The sequence below is a fragment of the Centruroides sculpturatus genome, unplaced genomic scaffold (assembly GCF_000671375.1).
Source record: "Centruroides sculpturatus isolate CEXI.00-Female unplaced genomic scaffold, Cexi_2.0 scaffold274, whole genome shotgun sequence".
In the NCBI taxonomy this organism is placed as follows: domain Eukaryota; kingdom Metazoa; phylum Arthropoda; class Arachnida; order Scorpiones; family Buthidae; genus Centruroides; species Centruroides sculpturatus.
In genome coordinates, this window is record NW_019384458.1 from 241,360 (window position 1) to 263,150 (window position 21,791).

The 21,791-nt window shown below is 31.4% G+C and overlaps 1 protein-coding gene across 1 annotated transcript in view; it reads right to left on the bottom strand.

The window, feature by feature from the left end:
- The window catches only part of LOC111620725 (mitochondrial-processing peptidase subunit alpha-like), a 67,494-nt gene that overhangs the window by 15,375 nt on the left and 30,328 nt on the right, over nt 1-21,791 (bottom strand). The window contains 5 exon segments of the mRNA XM_023362715.1: nt 703-729; nt 4,640-4,730; nt 8,757-8,942; nt 18,794-18,819; nt 19,859-19,964. Of these exon segments, the coding sequence (XP_023218483.1) occupies nt 703-729; nt 4,640-4,730; nt 8,757-8,942; nt 18,794-18,819; nt 19,859-19,964 (436 nt within the window).

Consider the following 21,791-nt stretch of genomic DNA (forward strand, 5'->3'; position numbering starts at 1 on the left):
ACTATTTTGTAAGATTCTACCTTAAAAAGCAAGAATAAATATATATATAAATTTTATAGAGACATAAACACAAAATTCATATGGCTTCATTTAAAACAGAACCCTTCTGAACTTACACAATAATTCTAGCAACACTCATAAAGCAAAACTGGAAGTCTTGCTTTATCAAAAATGAAAACTGTGAGGGATAGGATTTAAGAACGCTGAGATTCGAATATTTTTATTCATTTTCATCTACTGTTTTTGTTTCGAAACCAAAATGATTTTATAAAAGTTAGGGTTAACTCAAAAAGAGAAAAACAACCGACAAATTTTCTCATAAAAAAATCAATCATAAAACTCCTTGTACTTGAAAATACTTCCTTGTAGAAGATGAGTTAACTGTTATATCATAATTTTGTCACTTAATCCACCATTGGTCAAAGGAGATCATCACCCTTTGATATACATGGGGAAATCTCGAGAAGAGAGCCCCCACATAAAAGGCAATGACGACACGGGGGGGGGATATTTTGTACTGTGAGTGTGTCTGTGGATTTTCTGCCTCTTGTCGTCACCATCTTCGATAGACTTCCTATCTGAACTATTCTACGATTTTTGGACTTACGTCGACTCAACAAACTATTTCAACAAGCCTGGGATCCGAATTCAAAGATCGTCAAGAAACCATCCTGTACGATTAGAGGTATTTATCCTACTCACGATGATATGTAAGCTCTCTCTCAAGTACTTTCGAAATGTGGTTAGGGTCACAACTATTATATATTGTCAGCTACCTTTCCTAAATGGAATTACCTATACGGAATGTTAACCCAGAGAGAGATATGTGCTCTCAAACCCTTAATAATCTATAACCATGTAAACACGTTCTACAATAAACGGGTATATTGTTAATGAACTTGGATTGGTGTGCATTTCTTCCTACATTACCACCTCCATTCCAAACCAAAAATCATGAACGAGATCGCACCTGTTAAATCAACCTCACTTAAAAGTGTATCTATCTGCCAATAAATTGATAGATTGGTGTCAGATCCTGACATGAATAAGATCTAACGATCCTTAACTCTATAACCCTTCCGCTCAAAAGAACCCATCTTTTGGACAAGTGAGACCGGACCTCAAGGTCTTGAGTCGATTAAGAGGTAAGAGAGTCAAGAACTCGTAACATCCTACTCCTGATTAGTCTCACAAAACTGTGTATATTAGCCTCTACAAACTTTATATATTAAAAGAAAATCATATTGAAATATCTTTAGTATTTTTCAATATGATTTTCAATATGATTGAATATAAAAAATTTGTACTCTAAATAAAATTGAAAAAAATAAGAGTTTGTAGAATGCACTTAAGTAATATAAACTGATTTCTATTTTAGGTATACAGTGGTACCTCAGGATATGAATGCCCCAGCATACGAAATTTTCAAAATATGACAAAATTCAAACATATTTTGCTCCATGATACAAACAAAAACTCACCATACGACGTTACATTAGTTCGCAGCGCCATTTTTTATTCACTTCTGTTCATTGGTCTCAGTCCGTGTGTTTGCTTCGTCGTGGAAGGATCTCGCTCGATAAAGGAAATCTCGAGGAATTATCAGAAAGTGACTGATTTTATTGAAAAGAAATATCTTGAAAAGGTTCACACTGGCTGTATTGCTGCTTGGAGTAATGACATTTACCTAAATCATTTTAGAAACATTTTAAAAAGTAGGCAAAGCCAAACTTCTTTGGATAGATATTTTACCAAGTGACTTCTATCCAGTGAAAGTACTGGTGGAAGTGAAGGAAAGAAAACAAAAAGCAGTGAATAAAAATTTTAAAAAATATATATAAAACAACACTAATTTTTTAAAATCTTTTCTAAGTTATTTTTAAGTTATTGTTACATTATGTTATGTAAGTTAAGTTTTAGTATCATTTCCCTTCTCCCTCTCTTCTGCCACCAGTTTACACCTCCACCGCCGTCTATCCTCAAAGGTAAAGTGAAAATAAAACTACATTTTTTTTTAATCAATTATTATTCTATTATGGTTATTTATACATACAACTACAAAATGCATTTTTCAGCGTTTTCCTTACTATAGTTTTTTTTTTTTTAATGTACTACTTAGCTTTAATTTGAGTGTGTTTTTTGTGTTGGAACAAATTATTTGGTTTTACATGTAATCGTATGGAGAAAAATGATTCACCTTACGACATTTTCATGATACAATCTCAGTTTCAGAACAAATTAATTTCGTATCCTGAGGTACCACTGTATTGTTGACCCTTCCCTCAAAAGACTAAGGAAGGAAGCAGTGGCTCAATAATGGCAACTACCTATTGCACTCAAAGATATGTTGGATGACAAAAAAAAATGAATTTTATAAGGAATGAAATAAGAGAGAGAAGTCTGTATTGTGGTAAGTACAAGTAAGTTTTTAATTTTATGATGATGTTAAGGGGATGTTTAAAAATGGAGAATTCTAATAGTGAGACAGATATTTGAATTATTATAATACTTCATTCAACACTCATACTGATTTTCTTACAGATAAATGAACTTTATAATTTTCCTCTGATGCTTATTAATATACAATTTTTACACAATTATAATTTAATAACTAATATATAATTTTATATTTTGTATATTAACTACTTTTATGTATAATAATAATTGTATTGAGGTTTCTATATACAGATGAGTGGAAAAATCAAATATAATAGCTGATTTCTGTTTTTTTTTCTAACTATTATATAATTTTATTTTCCAATATAGATTTATCAAACACTTATATAAACCAAATATTATTTTATTTTGAGTCATATTTTATTAAAAATATTTCATTCAATCATATATTGCAATAAATGTATTTTAATTAAAACTAATAGTTAAGCAAATATACCTATAAAATAATTTTTAATATATATGAAACATCATTTCTGTTATTTCTGAAAAGATTTTTGAATTTTAAATTAATTGTATAACTATAACATAATTTCAAGAAGAGATGTGAGAAGTTGAAGTCAATTACTATCAGTTTAAACCTCTTTGTTCAACATTGGGATGATTAGGCCTGCTCAATTGTCACCGAATGGCTTTAGTTTAGCAGGATGACCTAAATCGGAAGATCTTAAGTCTGATTTTTTTTTCTGACACCAGTTAAGAAATAACGTGTCTTAACTTGCAATTATATTTGCCGTCTAAATTCAGAGTAGAGGGCTGGATTGAGCGGCGGAGTTGTGGGTAAGTCAATAGGCTAACCGATCCTACAATAACAAATATCAACACCAATTAAACAAAACAACAAATTTAATAAGTAACATAAAGGAGTTAAATACATATACAAAGGTTACAAACTACAAGCTAACTACTTAACAACTAAGATACTGAGAGAGAGTTTACATCAGTCTATGATACCTGTTAAATGTCTGCTGATACTAGTTATATGCTTGTTGGTGTAACATCATGTATGTACATCGGATTTTTAGATATTGGATTAGCTAAATGTATAACTGTTTTGTGCGATATTATAATTATTGTATATTAAATGATATAAGCTAAATGCACTTACCTTATAAAAAATTTGAATCTTTTTAAATTTTAAATTGTACAGTTGTTAAATCACAATTTGTGAAGTTTGTGTCTCTTTGTCATAATAAAGTTTATTATTTCAAATTTAAAAATAAAACGATAATGTTAATATAAAAACTTGCAAATTAAAAAAGATTAACATTTCTGTGTATATCCTGTCTACTTGGAACTTGTTTATTAATAGGACTTATTATACTGGTATAGTTTCTGATTAGCAAAGAGAGGACATCTTAGTCTAAACAGAAACTACACCAGTATAATAACTCCTATTAATAAAGTAGACAAGATATAACAGAAATGTAAAACAGTAAAGACATAGAGGTAAAAAGTATTAATAAAAAAAGATTAATTTCCAGTTTATTAAAATCCGATATCAAATTAATGTTATTTAAGCTATGTTACATGATAATTTTGATGAAACACAAACTTTTATTCTCAAAATATCAAGATTTTACAATAGTTAAATAAAATAGTTATTTACAATATGCACTCTTCCTACGATGTCACGATACATCAGATTCAGGCCTGGTAAATATCTAGGTTAATTGCACTCTTAGATTTAGATATGTTAAGTTCAAATGGACTCTTAAGATATAGGGAGTTCATAGGAATACTAGAGTAAGCAGGAGTATGTCCAAAAAGCATTAGTTTTCAAATATATTCTCACTTATTCTAGTACCGCAAAAAATATTTTATTTGACACTAAAATGTTTGCTTGAGTTTTCAGCTGTGGTTGTATGTATATAACATTAGCCAAATTAAATATTATATGCTTTACTTAAGCTTACACATTGTGTACTTTTACAAGTTTGATATTAGTCCATTAAAAGTGGGCAGTAAAACTCATAATCCAAAAGCTCTATGTAACAAATGTGTCACTTTTACATATTAGCATAAGTGACACAACATGTTATTCTTGGAATGGTATATCCTCTAACATTGCGAGAGAATTTTGTATTTTTATTAACTTCAAAATATCAGAATTACAATATATTTTTTCTCAAGCTATAAAATCATCTATATTAATTGTTTTTGTAAATATTTAAATAAAAATTACCTGAGAAGGATGGGCACTTGCATGAATGCAGAAAATACCACTATCATTATATACATGATTATATGCTGTTGCATTATACATCCAGTGAAACCTGTAAATAATCCAGATCTTTTTTTCTTTTATTTTAATAATCAGGCTAATTTAAAAAATAAACAAAATTTTACAAATTCTATTAAATACCAATTAAAATCAATTAGAAATTTTAAGTGAGAGTTATACATACTAAATTTTTAGACAAAAAAATAAATATAATTATCAGCAATTTATCTGTAATACATCAAAATAGAAGTTTTATTAATTTTATATATACATGTTACTGTAAATGCTTGAACTATGGTAAATCCTAAGATCTTCCAGTAAAACCTAAGATTTACCAAATCTTTGCGGTAAAAGTCCGAAATGTTCTGCAATCATCATTAATTTCGAACTTTTATCAGCAATTACTTGGTATATCTTAGGTTTTACCTCAGAGACATGGTAAATGTTGAAAAAATAGTCTCCGCTTCCCGCACCGAGCCGCCGCCTTCGCTCGCAGCATTCCATTGTTTGACACATTAGAACACGCACGTTAATTCTAATCTTGTTTGAGATTTCTCTATCTAAAAGTTATTTATGAATCAAGATGAGCGTGAAACGGAGATTTTATGAAATAATGAACGAGCTCGTTGCAAGCAATAAAGATAACTTTTATCTCAATAGGGACGAATACGCAAAGTGTTTGGAGGAAGTAAAAGCTGCAAAGAACATGAAAAAGAAACAAGCTGTTCATTACAAGCTTATAAAGTGTTACGACATTTTGACTATAGGCAGCGAAGAAAAACTAATTGCGCCTATGAAGGAGAAGGATGGAGAAATAAGGTATTACATTTGTTACAAGGACTTATTCAACATTCTCGAAGAAACGCATGTTGCTGTTGGCCACGGTGGAAGGGCAAGGATGCTTAAGGAATGTAACCGCAAATTTAAAAATGTAACAGTTGAGGCTACTATGACATATTTGAAACTATGTTAACCTTGCCAAAAGAAACAGAAGACTTTAAAAGGGCACTGTTGTCAGATCTATACTACATAGTGAAATGAACTCATGCTGTCAGGTTAATCTAATAGATCTACAAACTACCCCAGATGGAAAATATAAATTTATTTTAGTTTACCAAGACCATCTTATCAAATTTGTGATCCTTTGTGTGCTCCAAACTAAACGTGCCGTAGAAGTTGCATACCATTTTTTGGATATTTTCACCACTTTTGGAGCCCCGAGCATCTTTCATTTCGATAATGGCCGAGAATTCTCTAACCAAGTTATTGAGAGTTTATGCTCTATGTGGCCAGATGTAAAAATCGTACATGGAAAGGCAAGACATAGCCAAAGTCAGTGGAGCGTGTTAATCAAGACATAGAAAATATGTTGAGCACGTGGATAGAAACCAATCAGTTATCAAAGTGGTCAGAGGGTTTAAGATTCGTCCAGGCGATGAAAAATAGAGCATACCACGAGGGAATCAAATGTTCTCCCTACGACGCAATGTTTGGTTGTCCAATGAAAATGAGCCTTGCAACTTCAGCAATCCTTGGTGATATGATTAGTTATAAGATCTGAAGATGATTTAGAGAAGCTGTTGCATTTGCATGACAATACGGAACAAAATAATGTCATCGAAAATGCAATCAAACAGGACAAGGAAGAAAGCATTGTTGAAAATGAGTCAGAAGGGGATATAGACAATAGCACTGTCAACGATAAAACACAAGAAGATGAAATGATTATTACTGAGATGATGAAGGCGAAGCAAATAATCGATGGTTCCAATGTAACGATTCAGAGAGATACCGATTCAGAGACAGAAAACACGATTGCATCTCAGGAAGTTCTTGTAACTATAGAGCCAATACCAAATAAGATAGAATCTGTGGTGACTATAAGAAACAATGCAAAATTGAGTTTGAAGAAACAAGCTGAAAAAATTAAAGCCACGTCTGTTGATAAATATCCAAATGTGAAAATTGGCCAAAATGTAAGACTGAAAGTGCCTGAAATTGACAAAGCTAAAACCGACCCGAAAAACGTTATTGCAGTTGTAGTAGATGTAAAGGACAACGAGTTTTACCAACTAGGTACCAAAATTGGAGTACTAAAGCAGCTTTATACACAAAATCAATTTACCTGAAGATTTTATCAAGATAGAAGAAGTTGTTAAAGATAAAGAAGCGAGTCTTTGAGAAGTTGTCACAAAATTGTCTTTGACTGGAGGACAAGGTTTCAAGAAATGCAACTGCCTGAAAAAATGCGTAATGAAGAAGTGCACTTGCAAGTCATCAGGATTACTTTGTAATTCTAAATGCCATGATAGCTCTCCATGTTGTAACAAGTAAAATCCTTTTTTTACTTTTATTAAATGACAATGAATACCAAATGATTAGAAAAAATACTGTGATTATTGATTAGTTTAGCCAACATAAGCTATTATATTATTTTTGACAAGATAATTTAATTTTTTGTTATGTTAAAAAAGTATTTTTAAACTGTTTCACTAGTTATTAATAAATAGGACTTAGTAAGTTGACTGTTTATAATAATTGCAATAAATGATTATTAAAATACTCATAGTTTTATTTCCAAAACCAGCATTTACTAATCGTCTTTAGTAAAACCTAGCATGTACCAAATTCTAATGGTAAAAGCCCAGAAAATCATCTCACTTTATAAAAATCCTTACATTTACCAACTCATGTTGGTAAATGTAAGGATTTTTATAAAGTGGAAGATTTACAAGTAAAACCTAGGATTTACCAATATACAGGCTTTTACAGTAACATACATATTCAAAAAGTTTCAATTCATGATGCCTGATCAAATAACATTCTAGATTACTATGCATGTTTAAATTACTTTACTTTGGCTCAAAATGGAATCATTGTTAGATGCAACATATCAAGTTTAAATGCAATAACAGTTATATCAAATTGTCACTGCATGTCCAAGTCTGTCCACAGAGCAGTTATTCAATTGATCTAAGTACAGAAAGTAAAATACCTGGCAAATACATCAACTAATGACTACAGTATACAGATGTACAGTATATGTCTAATTTAGAGCTGCTGTGTAAAGTTAACAGACACACTCAAATAACATTGAAAAAGCAACAAAAATTTAATAACTAAAATGTTTTTTAATGTTCAAAGTTATTTGAGTGTGTTTGATATATATTTCTGTCAAAGGTATCAATAATGGAATGAGGCTCATACTTTAGACATGGTTACAAACCAACAGCTGATTTTCCATGAAATGCCTGTCATATCCAGAACAGATGAATATATTATAACAATCGAAACATGTATATTCCATAATCATAGGGTGTCCATCAAGCAGTTGTTAGAAAACCTTGATATATCACTAGAAAGTGTGCATGTTATCACACAGGATCTTGAATTTTATAAGGTTTGTTTGAGTGGAATTCCAATTTCCTAAATGAATCTCAAAAGAATGATCACATGACCTGCTTAATTGAAAATCTATAAGGAAGGCAACAAGTTCTTGGAATCTGTAGTCAGCAGTGATGAAATATGGTGCAACTACTTCAAACCAGAATCAAAACCAATGACTATGCAATAATGGCACCTGTCATCTCCTTGTCTGAAAAAGTTCAGGTGCATTTTTGATTCTGAGGGTTCATTGAATATCTGATCAGAGCATAATTGTGCAGAACTACTGCAGCTCTTTAGACCATCTGTGTGCAGCCATTAGAGCAAAACAACATGAAATTCTGAGCTTTGGTGTCATTTTGTTCTATGACAATGCTGTAGACATCTTAGATTACTTTACTGCATTTGGACCCATGAAGAGAGGGATGAAAGGTTGGCTGGCTATTTGGAATGAATGCTCTGACTAGTGTTCACTTTGTAATTGTTCCAAGTCCTCACCATGGGAATTTTATCAGAAAGGCATTTTTGATTTTTTCAAGCAATAGGATAATTGCCTTAATGCCCATGGTGACTTTTTTAGACTTTCTGCATTACTTATTAATTTATTACCCATGAACAGTAACGTTTTGAATTCTCCTTACAGTTCTATTATTTAAGTTAAAACTTCTTAATAAATTAATCAAAATTAAATTACCTGTTTAAAACATTTGTATAGAGCCTTGTATACATGCCTTTCCCAGGACCACCAGCAGAAAAAGAACCTCCTCCACCCATCATCATATTTAAAACACAAAATGGAATAAAGTCTACATCTTTATGAGAACTGCTCTCTAGACCCAACACAAAATGTGCAAGTTCAGGAATTGGTGTCGGTCCAAGGCTAACATTTGAAAGATCTTTTTCTACCTGAAAATAAATTTAAATAAAATATTAGACATCTGTAAGTCATAGAATCCAGTTTGTTACATTATAGGCAGTGCAGTCCATGAGTTTTAAGACTAAATCTTTTCCAGATTAATAGTGTAGTAATGTATTGGTCAATGTGCTAATTAAATAATAGCAACTATTGTCTGTTTACATGCAGAGTATCACTAGCATATGTTCAGAAACTTGCAAGTTATAAGATCTAATGTAAACTGTATTTCTGCAGCTATGTCACAGATTTAAAAAGTGTAAAGAGAATTAAATTTTGCTTTAAGATAGGTCTTTCTGTTACAGAAACCCTAAAACTGGTTCAAGAGGAATAAGGTAACAAAGATCTAAACCAATCTGAGAAACTGAAATTGCAAAAGTCACACATCAAAACAATATTGCTCATTTTTTACCCACAAAGCATGATTCATAAAAAATTTGTACTTGAAGGAAGAAGAGTGAATGCAGAGTTTTATAAATAAAGAAAAAAGTATTGGATTGTCTCTCCAAATGCATCCAGCACAATAAGCCAGATGATCACAATATTGAATTGGTCTACTTTACCACTATTATTAATTAAATTCTTAAGTAATTTGGTACTAGAAGTAGGCGTTACACATCATCTCTTATTAAATTTAATAGCAGTAGCCCTATTCAATATGATGATTGTTTGGCTTATTATTAAAAACATTGATATTTGAAATGTTTATAGATGCATTCAGCATGTTTTTCCCTCTGTATTCTGATTCCAAGATTTTTTCCCATTGCACAATAATGCACCAGAACACAAGACTGCAAGTATGATTCAACTTTTGACATGAAAAAACCCATCTTTTATCATCTATCTTATTCACCAGATTTGTCACCCACAGAATATTTTCTATTTTCCGAGTTAAAATTGAAGCTATCTGGATGGTGTGAACATCTGCAAATACGACAGTGCTAAAGCCTGATACGTGCCAATGAAAAAAAAAGTATTATCTTTTGAATATTTTGAATTTTTTTTTTATAATTCCTGCCCTAAAATTTATGGACTGCATTGTGTTTATCAATTAACTTATACTTTATATCAATATAAAATTACAATTATGCTGTCATTGAAGGGATTTTTAATATCTTTTGCATACAGTGACAGACAAGAGTCTCAAAATAAAGGTAGACTCTGCTGTCCCCCCTTCAGACTAGTCTAACTGATTTCGAAATATGGAAAAACACTTGAAAAGACTTGTTTTTTTAGTATTTGTTCTAAATTTGTGAAATTTTTATCATAGTTATCATCCTCATTTTATATACTATACATTTTTTTTATCAATATTTATTCAGAAGTTAAGTAAATCAAAATCACAGTTCTTTAAACTACATAGGTCATATGAAAGTCGTGAGCAACAATTTTTCATAAATCACAATCTATTAATTATGGAGAGCTAAGAACATTGTCATAATCTACAGACTGTAGACAGTACCATGCATGAGTCATGGCATCATTAGCTTCCATCACGTGACCACAGGCAGCCTCTACAAAATGGCTGCAACTAATGTTTCCTTTTGCCAGCGTGCTTGTTAAAGAAGGAATCTCCACTGGAGAAACTCATCAGAAAATTCAGCATGCATATGGAAATGTGTATATAGGTGCCAGCAGTGTTAGACAATGAGTAAAACATTTTAAAGGTGGAAATCCAAGCACCAAAGATTGGCCTCATAGCAGCCATCCACAGAGCTCCATTTTCTGGGATGTAGATGGGGTGATTCAAGTGGAATTTCTTCAACTTGTGCACACCATTAATGCTGATTAGTACATCATGACACTTCATAAGCTCTGTTGTGCACTGTTTCTGAAAAGAAGATCATCCTGAAGCAGAACAATAGAGGTCCCACACTGTTACACAATGGAGAAAATTTGAAAAACGAGAAGAAAATTTCTTCTGCATACTGCAATCAGTCCCAAATTAGCACCCTCTGATTATCATCTTTACAGTGTTGTGAAGGAAAGCATGTAAGGATCACTCTATGAAATGGAGAGGACACCAAGAAAGTAGTGCGCCAGTTATTTTTGTAGTGCTGCAACAAAGTTCTATCATAAGGGAATTTTCAAGTTCCCACAATGGTGAGAAAATGCATCCAAAAAAAAAAAAAAGACTACATGGAAAAATAAAGAAAAGTCTGAAAAATAATCTGATGTATTTGTTTTTTCAAAAATAAATTAATCTGATTTATAAAAAATTGTTGCTTGTGACTTTCAGTATGACCCTCATATTTAGAACCTTTGTGGCCTGATTATGAGTTAACCATGCAAAAGCACTGATAATCTCACTATTTCATATAAGGTGATCAAAATTTGGCTATCCATAGATACACCTCTTTGTTGTAGGTACGTTACATTTCCAAATTGAATTCAAAGAAAAACAAATGGAAAATGATGTCTGCTAACTTGAGGATTCAGTTAGTAGACATCATTTACAATTTGGATATAGGAAGGGGTGCTTTCTGGAGTCTTTAATGTTGTTAAACAGGAAGACACATAGCATACAAAAGAATGTTTTTATTTGTATTGCTGAGTATAGTGATTGAAAGTTGCAAATGATGACATATGGTTCTTCAGGTGTGATTAAATTGTGATGTCTAGCAGGTCTTCCGAGATGGTTATTGATCAGTTATGAGTCCGTAGGTTGTTATTAATAAACTTATTTGGGATTTCCAGATGGATTGTTAAAAATGCTGCTTTATCAACAACAGTGTAATTGGGTACCCAATTTGTATATTTTGGCAAATGCAAAATTACATAAATGGTAAAAAACACACACACCATTAGCTAAAATTTTAAACTTAAGACATGCCATTGTTCCTGCACCTGCCACACCAGATCAATTATCCAGCTTACAGAAATCTAAAGTTTCCAGAAAACAAGCTATTTTCTAATTTGGCAGGATGTAGCACAGCTGTAGTTTGCCATAAGGATGCTTTGTTTGATTTCTGTGGCATATGTATCATGTGATGCCAGTTCATTTATGTTATTTACTCTTCTTTGCTTAATTTTCATCCTAAACATTATACTTTATGTGGTATTCTATATTTTAAGAGGATTAATAATGCTCAAACAGACTCTACTTCAGAAGTGTATTAATTTGTATATGTTAAATCTGGATCATTTTCAGTACCAATGTTCCCAGATAATCGATTCAGTACTGTATTTGACATACAGAAATAAATAATACAACATGTATTATACAAATACAGATACAAAAGTATTTTAAAATATTTTTTTAAGCAAAAATAACTATTTATTCTAAATCATTCTATTAAAATAAATTTTAATAAACATTTAAAAACTGTATAGAAGTAACTTTACTTCTATAAAATTTTAATTTAATATTTATTAATAAATAAACTGTGCAAAATAAATTTGTTTTTAGATATACATCAATTTAATTTATCTAAAATATCAATGAAAATTACTTTTATAAGACCTCCTGTATATTGTGAAATTGAATTATCAATTCTAACATTCTTTTTCAATGCTACCAATTCTTCTTCCCAAATTGGTTTCTTTTCTACAAAATACCTGAAATTTAAGACAAAATTTATATTAATTACAAATATATATATATATACACACAATAGAATTCACTTATTGTAATCACTTTGGGATTTATCTGTACTGGTAAAAATATACAGTGGTGCCTCGTATAACGTATGCCTTGAATAACAGACGCTGCAAACAACGGACTTTCTGTTTGGCCATTATGTGACTCAAGCAACGGACTGGCTGCAAACAAGTGCAAATGATGTTTCCACTCTTTTGCCGTTGCCAATGACAATCTGCTATTTTTATAATATATTAGTAGTATACCTGAAGTACAGAGCTCCCGTTGGGATTCGGCTTGTTCCCTTGTTTATTACGTACAGTACATCACCTCAGTGCATGGTATTTACATTTATTCAAGTGTTGTGCTTCTAAAAAAACAGAAAAGTGATTTCAATTGAAACAAAGCAAGAAATCATCAGAAGGAGTGAAAGTTGACAAAAACTTCCTTGTCAAATGGGGAGAGGTCGAACAGTTTACCAACACTCATTATCCAAACAGAGCTGAGACCAACAGGATCAATGATCTCTACAATGACACCCTTCATTTCCGACAGGTGTTGAAGAAGAGAGAGAAACAGACCACCTTGGACATGTTTTTCAAGAAGCCAGCTGCCAAAAGACAAAAAATGGAACAAGAGAAGTTGACCCTGCAAGCTCTGCTAGCCTCTCCTGAATCTGACTCCGATTAAAAAACAATAAAAAGAGACCCACTGCAATGTGTAAAAAGTTTGTATCTGTATGAATGTGTGAAAAAAGCGTTCCTCCACCTCCTCACAACATCTGACTACCCGGCATAATTGGCGACTGCTCCATTTTCATTTTTTTATGGCATGGTTATTTTATGCTGCAAAACAAATTATATGTTTTAACACGTATTTCTATGGGAAAATGCATTTCGTATAACGGACTTTTCACTTAACGGACGTGCACCTGGAATGGATTAAGTATTGAATACATTATATGAGGCACCACTGTACATTTGATTGATAATATGAAGGAAAATAAATTAAAAAAATCAATAATAATTAATTACAGCTGAAACTACTATAGCATATAAAGACACTCAACATGCTTCACACACTTTTCCAACAATTAAATTTAAAACAAAGTTTTAATGAAAATTTAATTTAATTATGTTTAATTGGCATGTTCAGTGTCTTTATATAAATAAATATAACTACAATTACTGGAAATTCTAATTTTATTGACTCTTACACTAGAAGAACTTGCTGAAACAATTACCATATTTATGTGAGGGACGAACAGACCCACAATAAAGTGTTATTTTAAATTTTAATTATTAGAAAATTTAATCGGTTAAATTCGAGCGTTTTATCGAGTTAGGCTAAAAGCCATAAAAATTATTTCCCACGGGGTTTGTTCCTTGTTGAGTCGGATCAAGTTAGTCAGGGATGTGTCACCAGGAACTTTGAATGGAAAAGACATATTGGACGGGCGACCATTAAAGGCCATCACCTGACCTCATGGAAAAGACCCAAGAGGAATGAAAAAAGAAAAGAAAAAAGACCCCAAAGTCAGTCGTCATCCGAAATCCTTCTACAAAAGTCGTCATCCGAGGATTAAAACCGTGATCCAGGATTCAAACCGTGCCCAGGATTAAAACCGCAACCCAGGATAAAACCCGTGCATCAAAATTCCGAAATAACACCTTGACAGAAGTAACACCGTGTCTCCTTAAGAATCTCACCCCACTTCCGTGCTTCCACACCTCCGAGATCCAATTAACGGACAAGAACTAGTGGAAAGACCATTTCAGAGGAGTCAAGAGTGTCATCATACTACAGATCTGCGACCTAGGAAAAAGAAAGGTATTTATCAACCCGCGATTCGGTTGTAAACTCTCTCTCTCGAACGGAATAGTATAATTAAGTCCGCTAATATGGCCGATATCTCTGTATTTTCTTTGTTTATTATTAAAATTGATTTTTTGTTAGAACATATGGAGTCCGAGTGAGTCACTTCCTCGTCTCTCTCCTCACCTCTACTCCGAATCCAAGCGCTCACACGCTACCGCTTGCGAATCTCGTGACATAAAGTCGCGTTTTCCGAGTCCCTTAGAGACTCGGTGGTGTCATCCTGACAGGGCGCCGAAGAGGTGCTGACCCTACGGTCACATTTATATGAATCTTAGATTCACCTCAATTCCTACTCATTCATCCAAAAAGTTTTTTAATAAATAAACACGACAAATTTATGATGACTAAACCAATTCTGTTGACATAAATTTGTTCGATATTTATTGCAAGTGATATATAACTTATATAATATGTAATTTAATAATGTTATATTCAATAATGTTCATATTTAAATTTTTTATTTTATATTTAAACATTTGTTTTTAATGGGGTAAGGTGACCAATGCCATCTTAGTAAGTAATTTGTGCAAAATATACCATATCTGATATAATTCATTAATAAAATGCATAATGGATTTTTTAGATTAAAATACTTTGGGCTTATTTTCTATTTGTACATGTTATTGATTAGAAATTGAATGATCATCTAAAGCAAAAATTTATTCTGGGAGGCTGTGCAAACTGAATGATCATATCCAAAGACACTTAATGGAAAATTTGAAGTAGTTGTGCACATCACATTGCAATTGATATGAAAGAAAGCTACTGGAACAGTTATTAATACCAGGAAAATTTCATTTCCTTGGTTACATATTAAACAAACTAGGCACAAGACCTTTACTATTAGAAGCAATACCAAATGATGACTTCAGTGTTTTGCTTGCAGAGAACAAAACAATGGAAGAGAGTCTAGTGGAGTGTTAAATCATGCCACATACTCTTTCATTCTGATGGGCATGCTTGAATCTTCTGTCAGACTGCATTGTACTAAAAAAAATATTACTTTTTCCTGAACAGATTTATAGTATTTAAATTTAATGGAAATAGAAAGCTTAGAAGACTCACTGCAGTAATTACAATCAAAGATAAATGGATAAATTATTGATTTTTGCAAATAAATGCTGTTGTTTCACCTAAAGTTAGATGTCCAAATACTTCTAGCTTCATGGTGTATGTTGAAATTCCAACAACAACTTTATTATTATTGTTTTTACAATATGAATTTCAATTAGTTTAGTATAAAAATTACTACTACACTCCAGATTTTTTTATTACAGTTTTTCTTAATTAGATAAAGTTGCCTAATATCTTATATTACAAGATATATATTATGATATAAAACAATTAAAACTTCTGTAAAATAAATATTTGTATCATGAAAACTTATTGCCAGAATTATCTTTAGTTAATGGTAGAAATTACTAAAAATGTAATAATAGCAGCAAGCAATTTTATAGATGCACAATATGACCTAAATATAACTGGGAATGTTATAATAAGACAAAGAAAATTTTAAAGGATTAACTAACAAAAATAATAGAAATAAATATATATTTACCTTTCTGCACTTTCCACAAGTGCATCATGATCAACACCAACACCTGCAATGACCATTCTGGAAGGTGTGTAATGATGTTTTAAGTAAGTAAAGATGACTGAACGATCAATAACCGAGACATTTTCGACAGGACAAAGCTTGGGCAGTCCTAAGGTGTTATCCCTATATGCAGCCTAATTTAAATTTTTAAATATTTCATAATAATACTAATTAAATAAAATAATATTTTAAAATATAATAACTCAAAATAAATTATTATACATTAAATTTTGTTTTGTTGCATTTTATCAGAAGGCTGATTCAGAAAAATTTTTAGAATTAAAAAAGAACTGCAATATGGAAAGACAATCATGGCAAGAAAGTAGTAGCATGATGAAATATCTGAATCCATTGTTATCACTCGAAATCTTTTGATCTTTAATAATTTAGTAATGTAACAATGTTAAAACTCAGTTATTTTAAATATCATATACACTAACAGTTTTCCAGATCACATTTGAATAAATTAAGTTATTAAATTCAGGAATTTTTTAAAATCATTAACTTAATTAATTCAAATTAATATAATCTTAAAATCTCAAATTTTAACGATCTTATCTCTAAACATTTTTGAGAACATTTCATATTTTTGTGAGCATTTTTCCAATTTAATAAAATTCAATACTTAAAGAAATATGCCATCAAAATTTCCCACTCGATATTTGTTCTTTGCTCCCAAATTAGCATTACGAAAATTCATACGATATGATTTTACTAAATGCTATTATACAATTATACACACCTACATTCAGAAGATGTAGAAGCATCAAACTTTTTAAAATAAGTAATCATGAACTGTGATGATCTTGAACTTGCACTATTATTCCTTATATTGCTTTGTATTCCTATTCTTTTGCCATTTATATTGAAATTACATAAATGTTTTTAATTATGCTTATTATTATTTTTAATATATGGATTGTCCATCTAATTTATTTCTTATGTTTTACTATTAAAAGTGTTTAAAAAAAAACTAACAATCCTGTCATATTTAATACTTCTACCTTAAAAACTTTTCAATGATTGAAATAAACATTTTTTTGAAATAATAAGAATCAAGTTGTATAGTAAAATACATTTACTTACTGCATGTATCATTTCACATAATAATGGTTCCTTATCAGGTTTCATGTTAATATCTTCTAATTCAAATAAAATAGTCTGTCGAGCATTTTCTATCTAAAAGTAAAATGCCAGATTATGTCAAAGTTTTCCAACAAAAATCTTTCAAACTCACAACTGAATTATTGAGAACAATATAAACAATTCATGAATATTTTTTAATAAAAAATGTAATTTTCAATACATTTATATCAAAATTTTTATATACTTGTAATTTAATATATCCGGACAATCCAGAAAGTAACTTACATTTTGGCTGCTAGGGGCATAGTGTTGGGTTAGAGTCACCATTTAGGTGTCAGAGCGTATCTTCACTTGTTACATATTCAGCTGTGTTAGCATGTGGTTTGTGTTGCTTCTGCTTTGTCCACTGTAAATGTTTAAAATGTGTGCTGCAATTGAAAATCCCGCAAGTTGTGAAGTGCAATCAGTGATTAATTTAATTGTTTTTTAATGGGATTTTGATATCAAATTTCATTCATTGTTCTAAAGTTCTAGTGCACAGATTTTACTTCCGTAAAGTTATTTAAAGCTAGTTTCTGATGTCAAAAACGACCTCCAATAGTTTTTTAATTTTTTTAATTAATAGATTTTATATATATACGTTTAATTAAGTCGGAGGGTCGGAAATCGCAATAAAAAACGTAATTTTTTAAAAAATATTTGCTTTTATTGTTTATTGTGGGTGCTAATGTGATATTATATGGTTTTAATATTTTTTGGATCAATGGAAAATAAAGTTTGAAGCTTTTTCTTGAAAATTAACGCATTTCTTTCGTTTTTTTTCAGTTTTAAGTATTTTTTTATGTTTAATTAAAAATTCCTAAATGAAAAATAGGGAACAAGTGGTTGAGTTTTTGTCAGCAAAAAATCACAGGTCAATTAAAATTTATTGGCAACTTTATGAAGTGTATGGAAACAACATAATGAGTGAAGGCAGAGTGAGGCAATGGTGCACTGTGTTTAAAAATGGCCGCACTAACGTTCTTGATGAAAAGCAAAAGTGGCCAACCGAACATTCTGACTGATGAACTGGTGACGAAAATCAATGGAAACCACCATTTCACAATTACAGAGCTCTCATTTGAGTTTCCACAAATTTCAAGGAGTTTGTTGCATTAAGTTGTAACACACAAGCTAGGCTACCATAAGTTTTGTGCCAGATGGATACCAAAAATCTTGTCAGACAACCACAAAAAACAGCACATGGCAGCATTGTTGACATTTCTGAAAGTTTACCACAGAGATGGTGACTCACTTCTTGATCAGGTTGCAACTGAAGATGAGACTTGAATAAAACATGTAAATTGTGAGACAAAAAACCAGTTCAAGGAGTGGAAATACACAAGTTCTCCCACAAAACCAAGGAAATTTTTGCAAATGTTGTCAGCAAGAAAAATCATGGCAATTGTTTTTTGGGACAGGAAGAATGTGCTTCTGGTGTCTTTCCTCAAACATGATTCAACTCTGAGAGATATTGTGAAACATTAAAAAAGTTAAAAAGAGCGATTCAAAACAAACATTGGGGTAAATTGAGTTCAAAGATTTTGTTTGTTTTTATGACAATGCCTGTCCACATATGGCCAATTGCACTCGACAGCTCTTAAATGGTCTCGGGATGGGAGACATTTGATCATTTGCTATACAGGCCAGATCTTGCACTGAGACTACGATTTGTTTCCATACATGAAGTTGTGGCTTGCAATGTAGCACTTCAATGATGACACAGAACTGCAGACAGGCACAAATGAGTGGTTGAAATCTCAGGCGGCAAAATTCTATGACAATGAAATGAATAAGCTGGTGCACCGTTATAATAAGTGCCTCAATTTAAACTGTGACTATGTTGAAAATAGTTTAAGAGTGCTGCATTCAAATGTATATAATGTTTCCTTTCATTTGGGTTTTTTTTATTCTAAAATGTAAATTACTTTCTGGATTGCCCTCATATATAAAATTCTTTAACTGAATTATAAAACTATATCTAAACCAAATGTCAATCATTTGTTGAATTACAGCATTACTAATTAATACAATTAAAGAAATATGTCACTAAAAGTAGACATATATGTTTTGTATTTTGTTAATTACAAAAATTAATTAATTGATGTAAATTATTTAACCTGCAAATTACAATTAATTAAGTATTAATGTAAATATGTGTATATATCTAGCTGTTAATAAATGATGTGNAGTTTGCCATAAGGATGCTTTGTTTGATTTCTGTGGCATATGTATCATGTGATGCCAGTTCATTTATGTTATTTACTCTTCTTTGCTTAATTTTCATCCTAAACATTATACTTTATGTGGTATTCTATATTTTAAGAGGATTAATAATACTCAAACAGACTCTACTTCAGAAGTGTATTAATTTGTATATGTTAAATCTGGATCATTTTCAGTACCAATGTTCCCAGATAATCGATTCAGTACTGTATTTGACATACAGAAATAAATAATACAACATGTATTATACAAATACAGATACAAAAGTATTTTAAAATATTTTTTTAAGCAAAAATAACTATTTATTCTAAATCATTCTATTAAAATAAATTTTAATAAACATTTAAAAACTGTATAGAAGTAACTTTACTTCTATAAAATTTTAATTTAATATTTATTAATAAATAAACTGTGCAAAATAAATTTGTTTTTAGATATACATCAATTTAATTTATCTAAAATATCAATGAAAATTACTTTTATAAGACCTCCTGTATATTGTGAAATTGAATTATCAATTCTAACATTCTTTTTCAATGCTACCAATTCTTCTTCCCAAATTGGTTTCTTTTCTACAAAATACCTGAAATTTAAGACAAAATTTATATTAATTACAAATATATATATATATATACACACAATAGAATTCACTTATTGTAATCACTTTAGGATTTATCTGTACTGGTAAAAATATACAGTGGTGCCTCGTATAACGTATGCCTTGAATAACAGACGCTGCAAACAACGGACTTTCTGTTTGGCCATTATGTGACTCAAGCAACGGACTGGCTGCAAACAAGTGCAAATGATGTTTCCACTCTTTTGCCGTTGCCAATGACAATCTGCTATTTTTATAATATATTATTAGTATACCTGAAGTACAGAGCTCCCGTTGGGATTCGGCTTGTTCCCTTGTTTATTACGTACAGTACATCACCTCAGTGCATGGTATTTACATTTATTCAAGTGTTGTGCTTCTAAAAAAACAGAAAAGTGATTTCAATTGAAACAAAGCAAGAAATCATCAGAAGGAGTGAAAGTTGACAAAAACTTCCTTGTCAAATGGGGAGAGGTCGAACAGTTTACCAACACTCATTATCCAAACAGAGCTGAGACCAACAGGATCAATGATCTCTACAATGACACCCTTCATTTCCGACAGGTGTTGAAGAAGAGAGAGAAACAGACCACCTTGGACATGTTTTTCAAGAAGCCAGCTGCCAAAAGACAAAAAATGGAACAAGAGAAGTTGACCCTGCAAGCTCTGCTAGCCTCTCCTGAATCTGACTCCGATTAAAAAACAATAAAAAGAGACCCACTGCAATGTGTAAAAAGTTTGTATCTGTATGAATGTGTGAAAAAAGCGTTCCTCCACCTCCTCACAACATCTGACTACCCGGCATAATTGGCGACTGCTCCATTTTCATTTTTTTATGGCATGGTTATTTTATGCTGCAAAACAAATTATATGTTTTAACACGTATTTCTATGGGAAAATGCATTTCGTATAACGGACTTTTCACTTAACGGACGTGCACCTGGAATGGATTAAGTATTGAATACATTATATGAGGCACCACTGTACATTTGATTGATAATATGAAGGAAAATAAATTAAAAAAATCAATAATAATTAATTACAGCTGAAACTACTATAGCATATAAAGACACTCAACATGCTTCACACACTTTTCCAACAATTAAATTTAAAACAAAGTTTTAATGAAAATTTAATTTAATTATGTTTAATTGGCATGTTCAGTGTCTTTATATAAATAAATATAACTACAATTACTGGAAATTCTAATTTTATTGACTCTTACACTAGAAGAACTTGCTGAAACAATTACCATATTTATGTGAGGGACGAACAGACCCACAATAAAGTGTTATTTTAAATTTTAATTATTAGAAAATTTAATCGGTTAAATTCGAGCGTTTTATCGAGTTAGGCTAAAAGCCATAAAAATTATTTCCCACGGGGTTTGTTCCTTGTTGAGTCGGATCAAGTTAGTCAGGGATGTGTCACCAGGAACTTTGAATGGAAAAGACATATTGGACGGGCGACCATTAAAGGCCATCACCTGACCTCATGGAAAAGACCCAAGAGGAATGAAAAAAGAAAAGAAAAAAGACCCCAAAGTCAGTCGTCATCCGAAATCCTTCTACAAAAGTCGTCATCCGAGGATTAAAACCGTGATCCAGGATTCAAACCGTGCCCAGGATTAAAACCGCTACCCAGGATAAAACCCGTGCATCAAAATTCCGAAATAACACCTTGACAGAAGTAACACCGTGTCTCCTTAAGAATCTCACCCCACTTCCGTGCTTCCACACCTCCGAGATCCAATTAACGGACAAGAACTAGTGGAAAGACCATTTCAGAGGAGTCAAGAGTGTCATCATACTA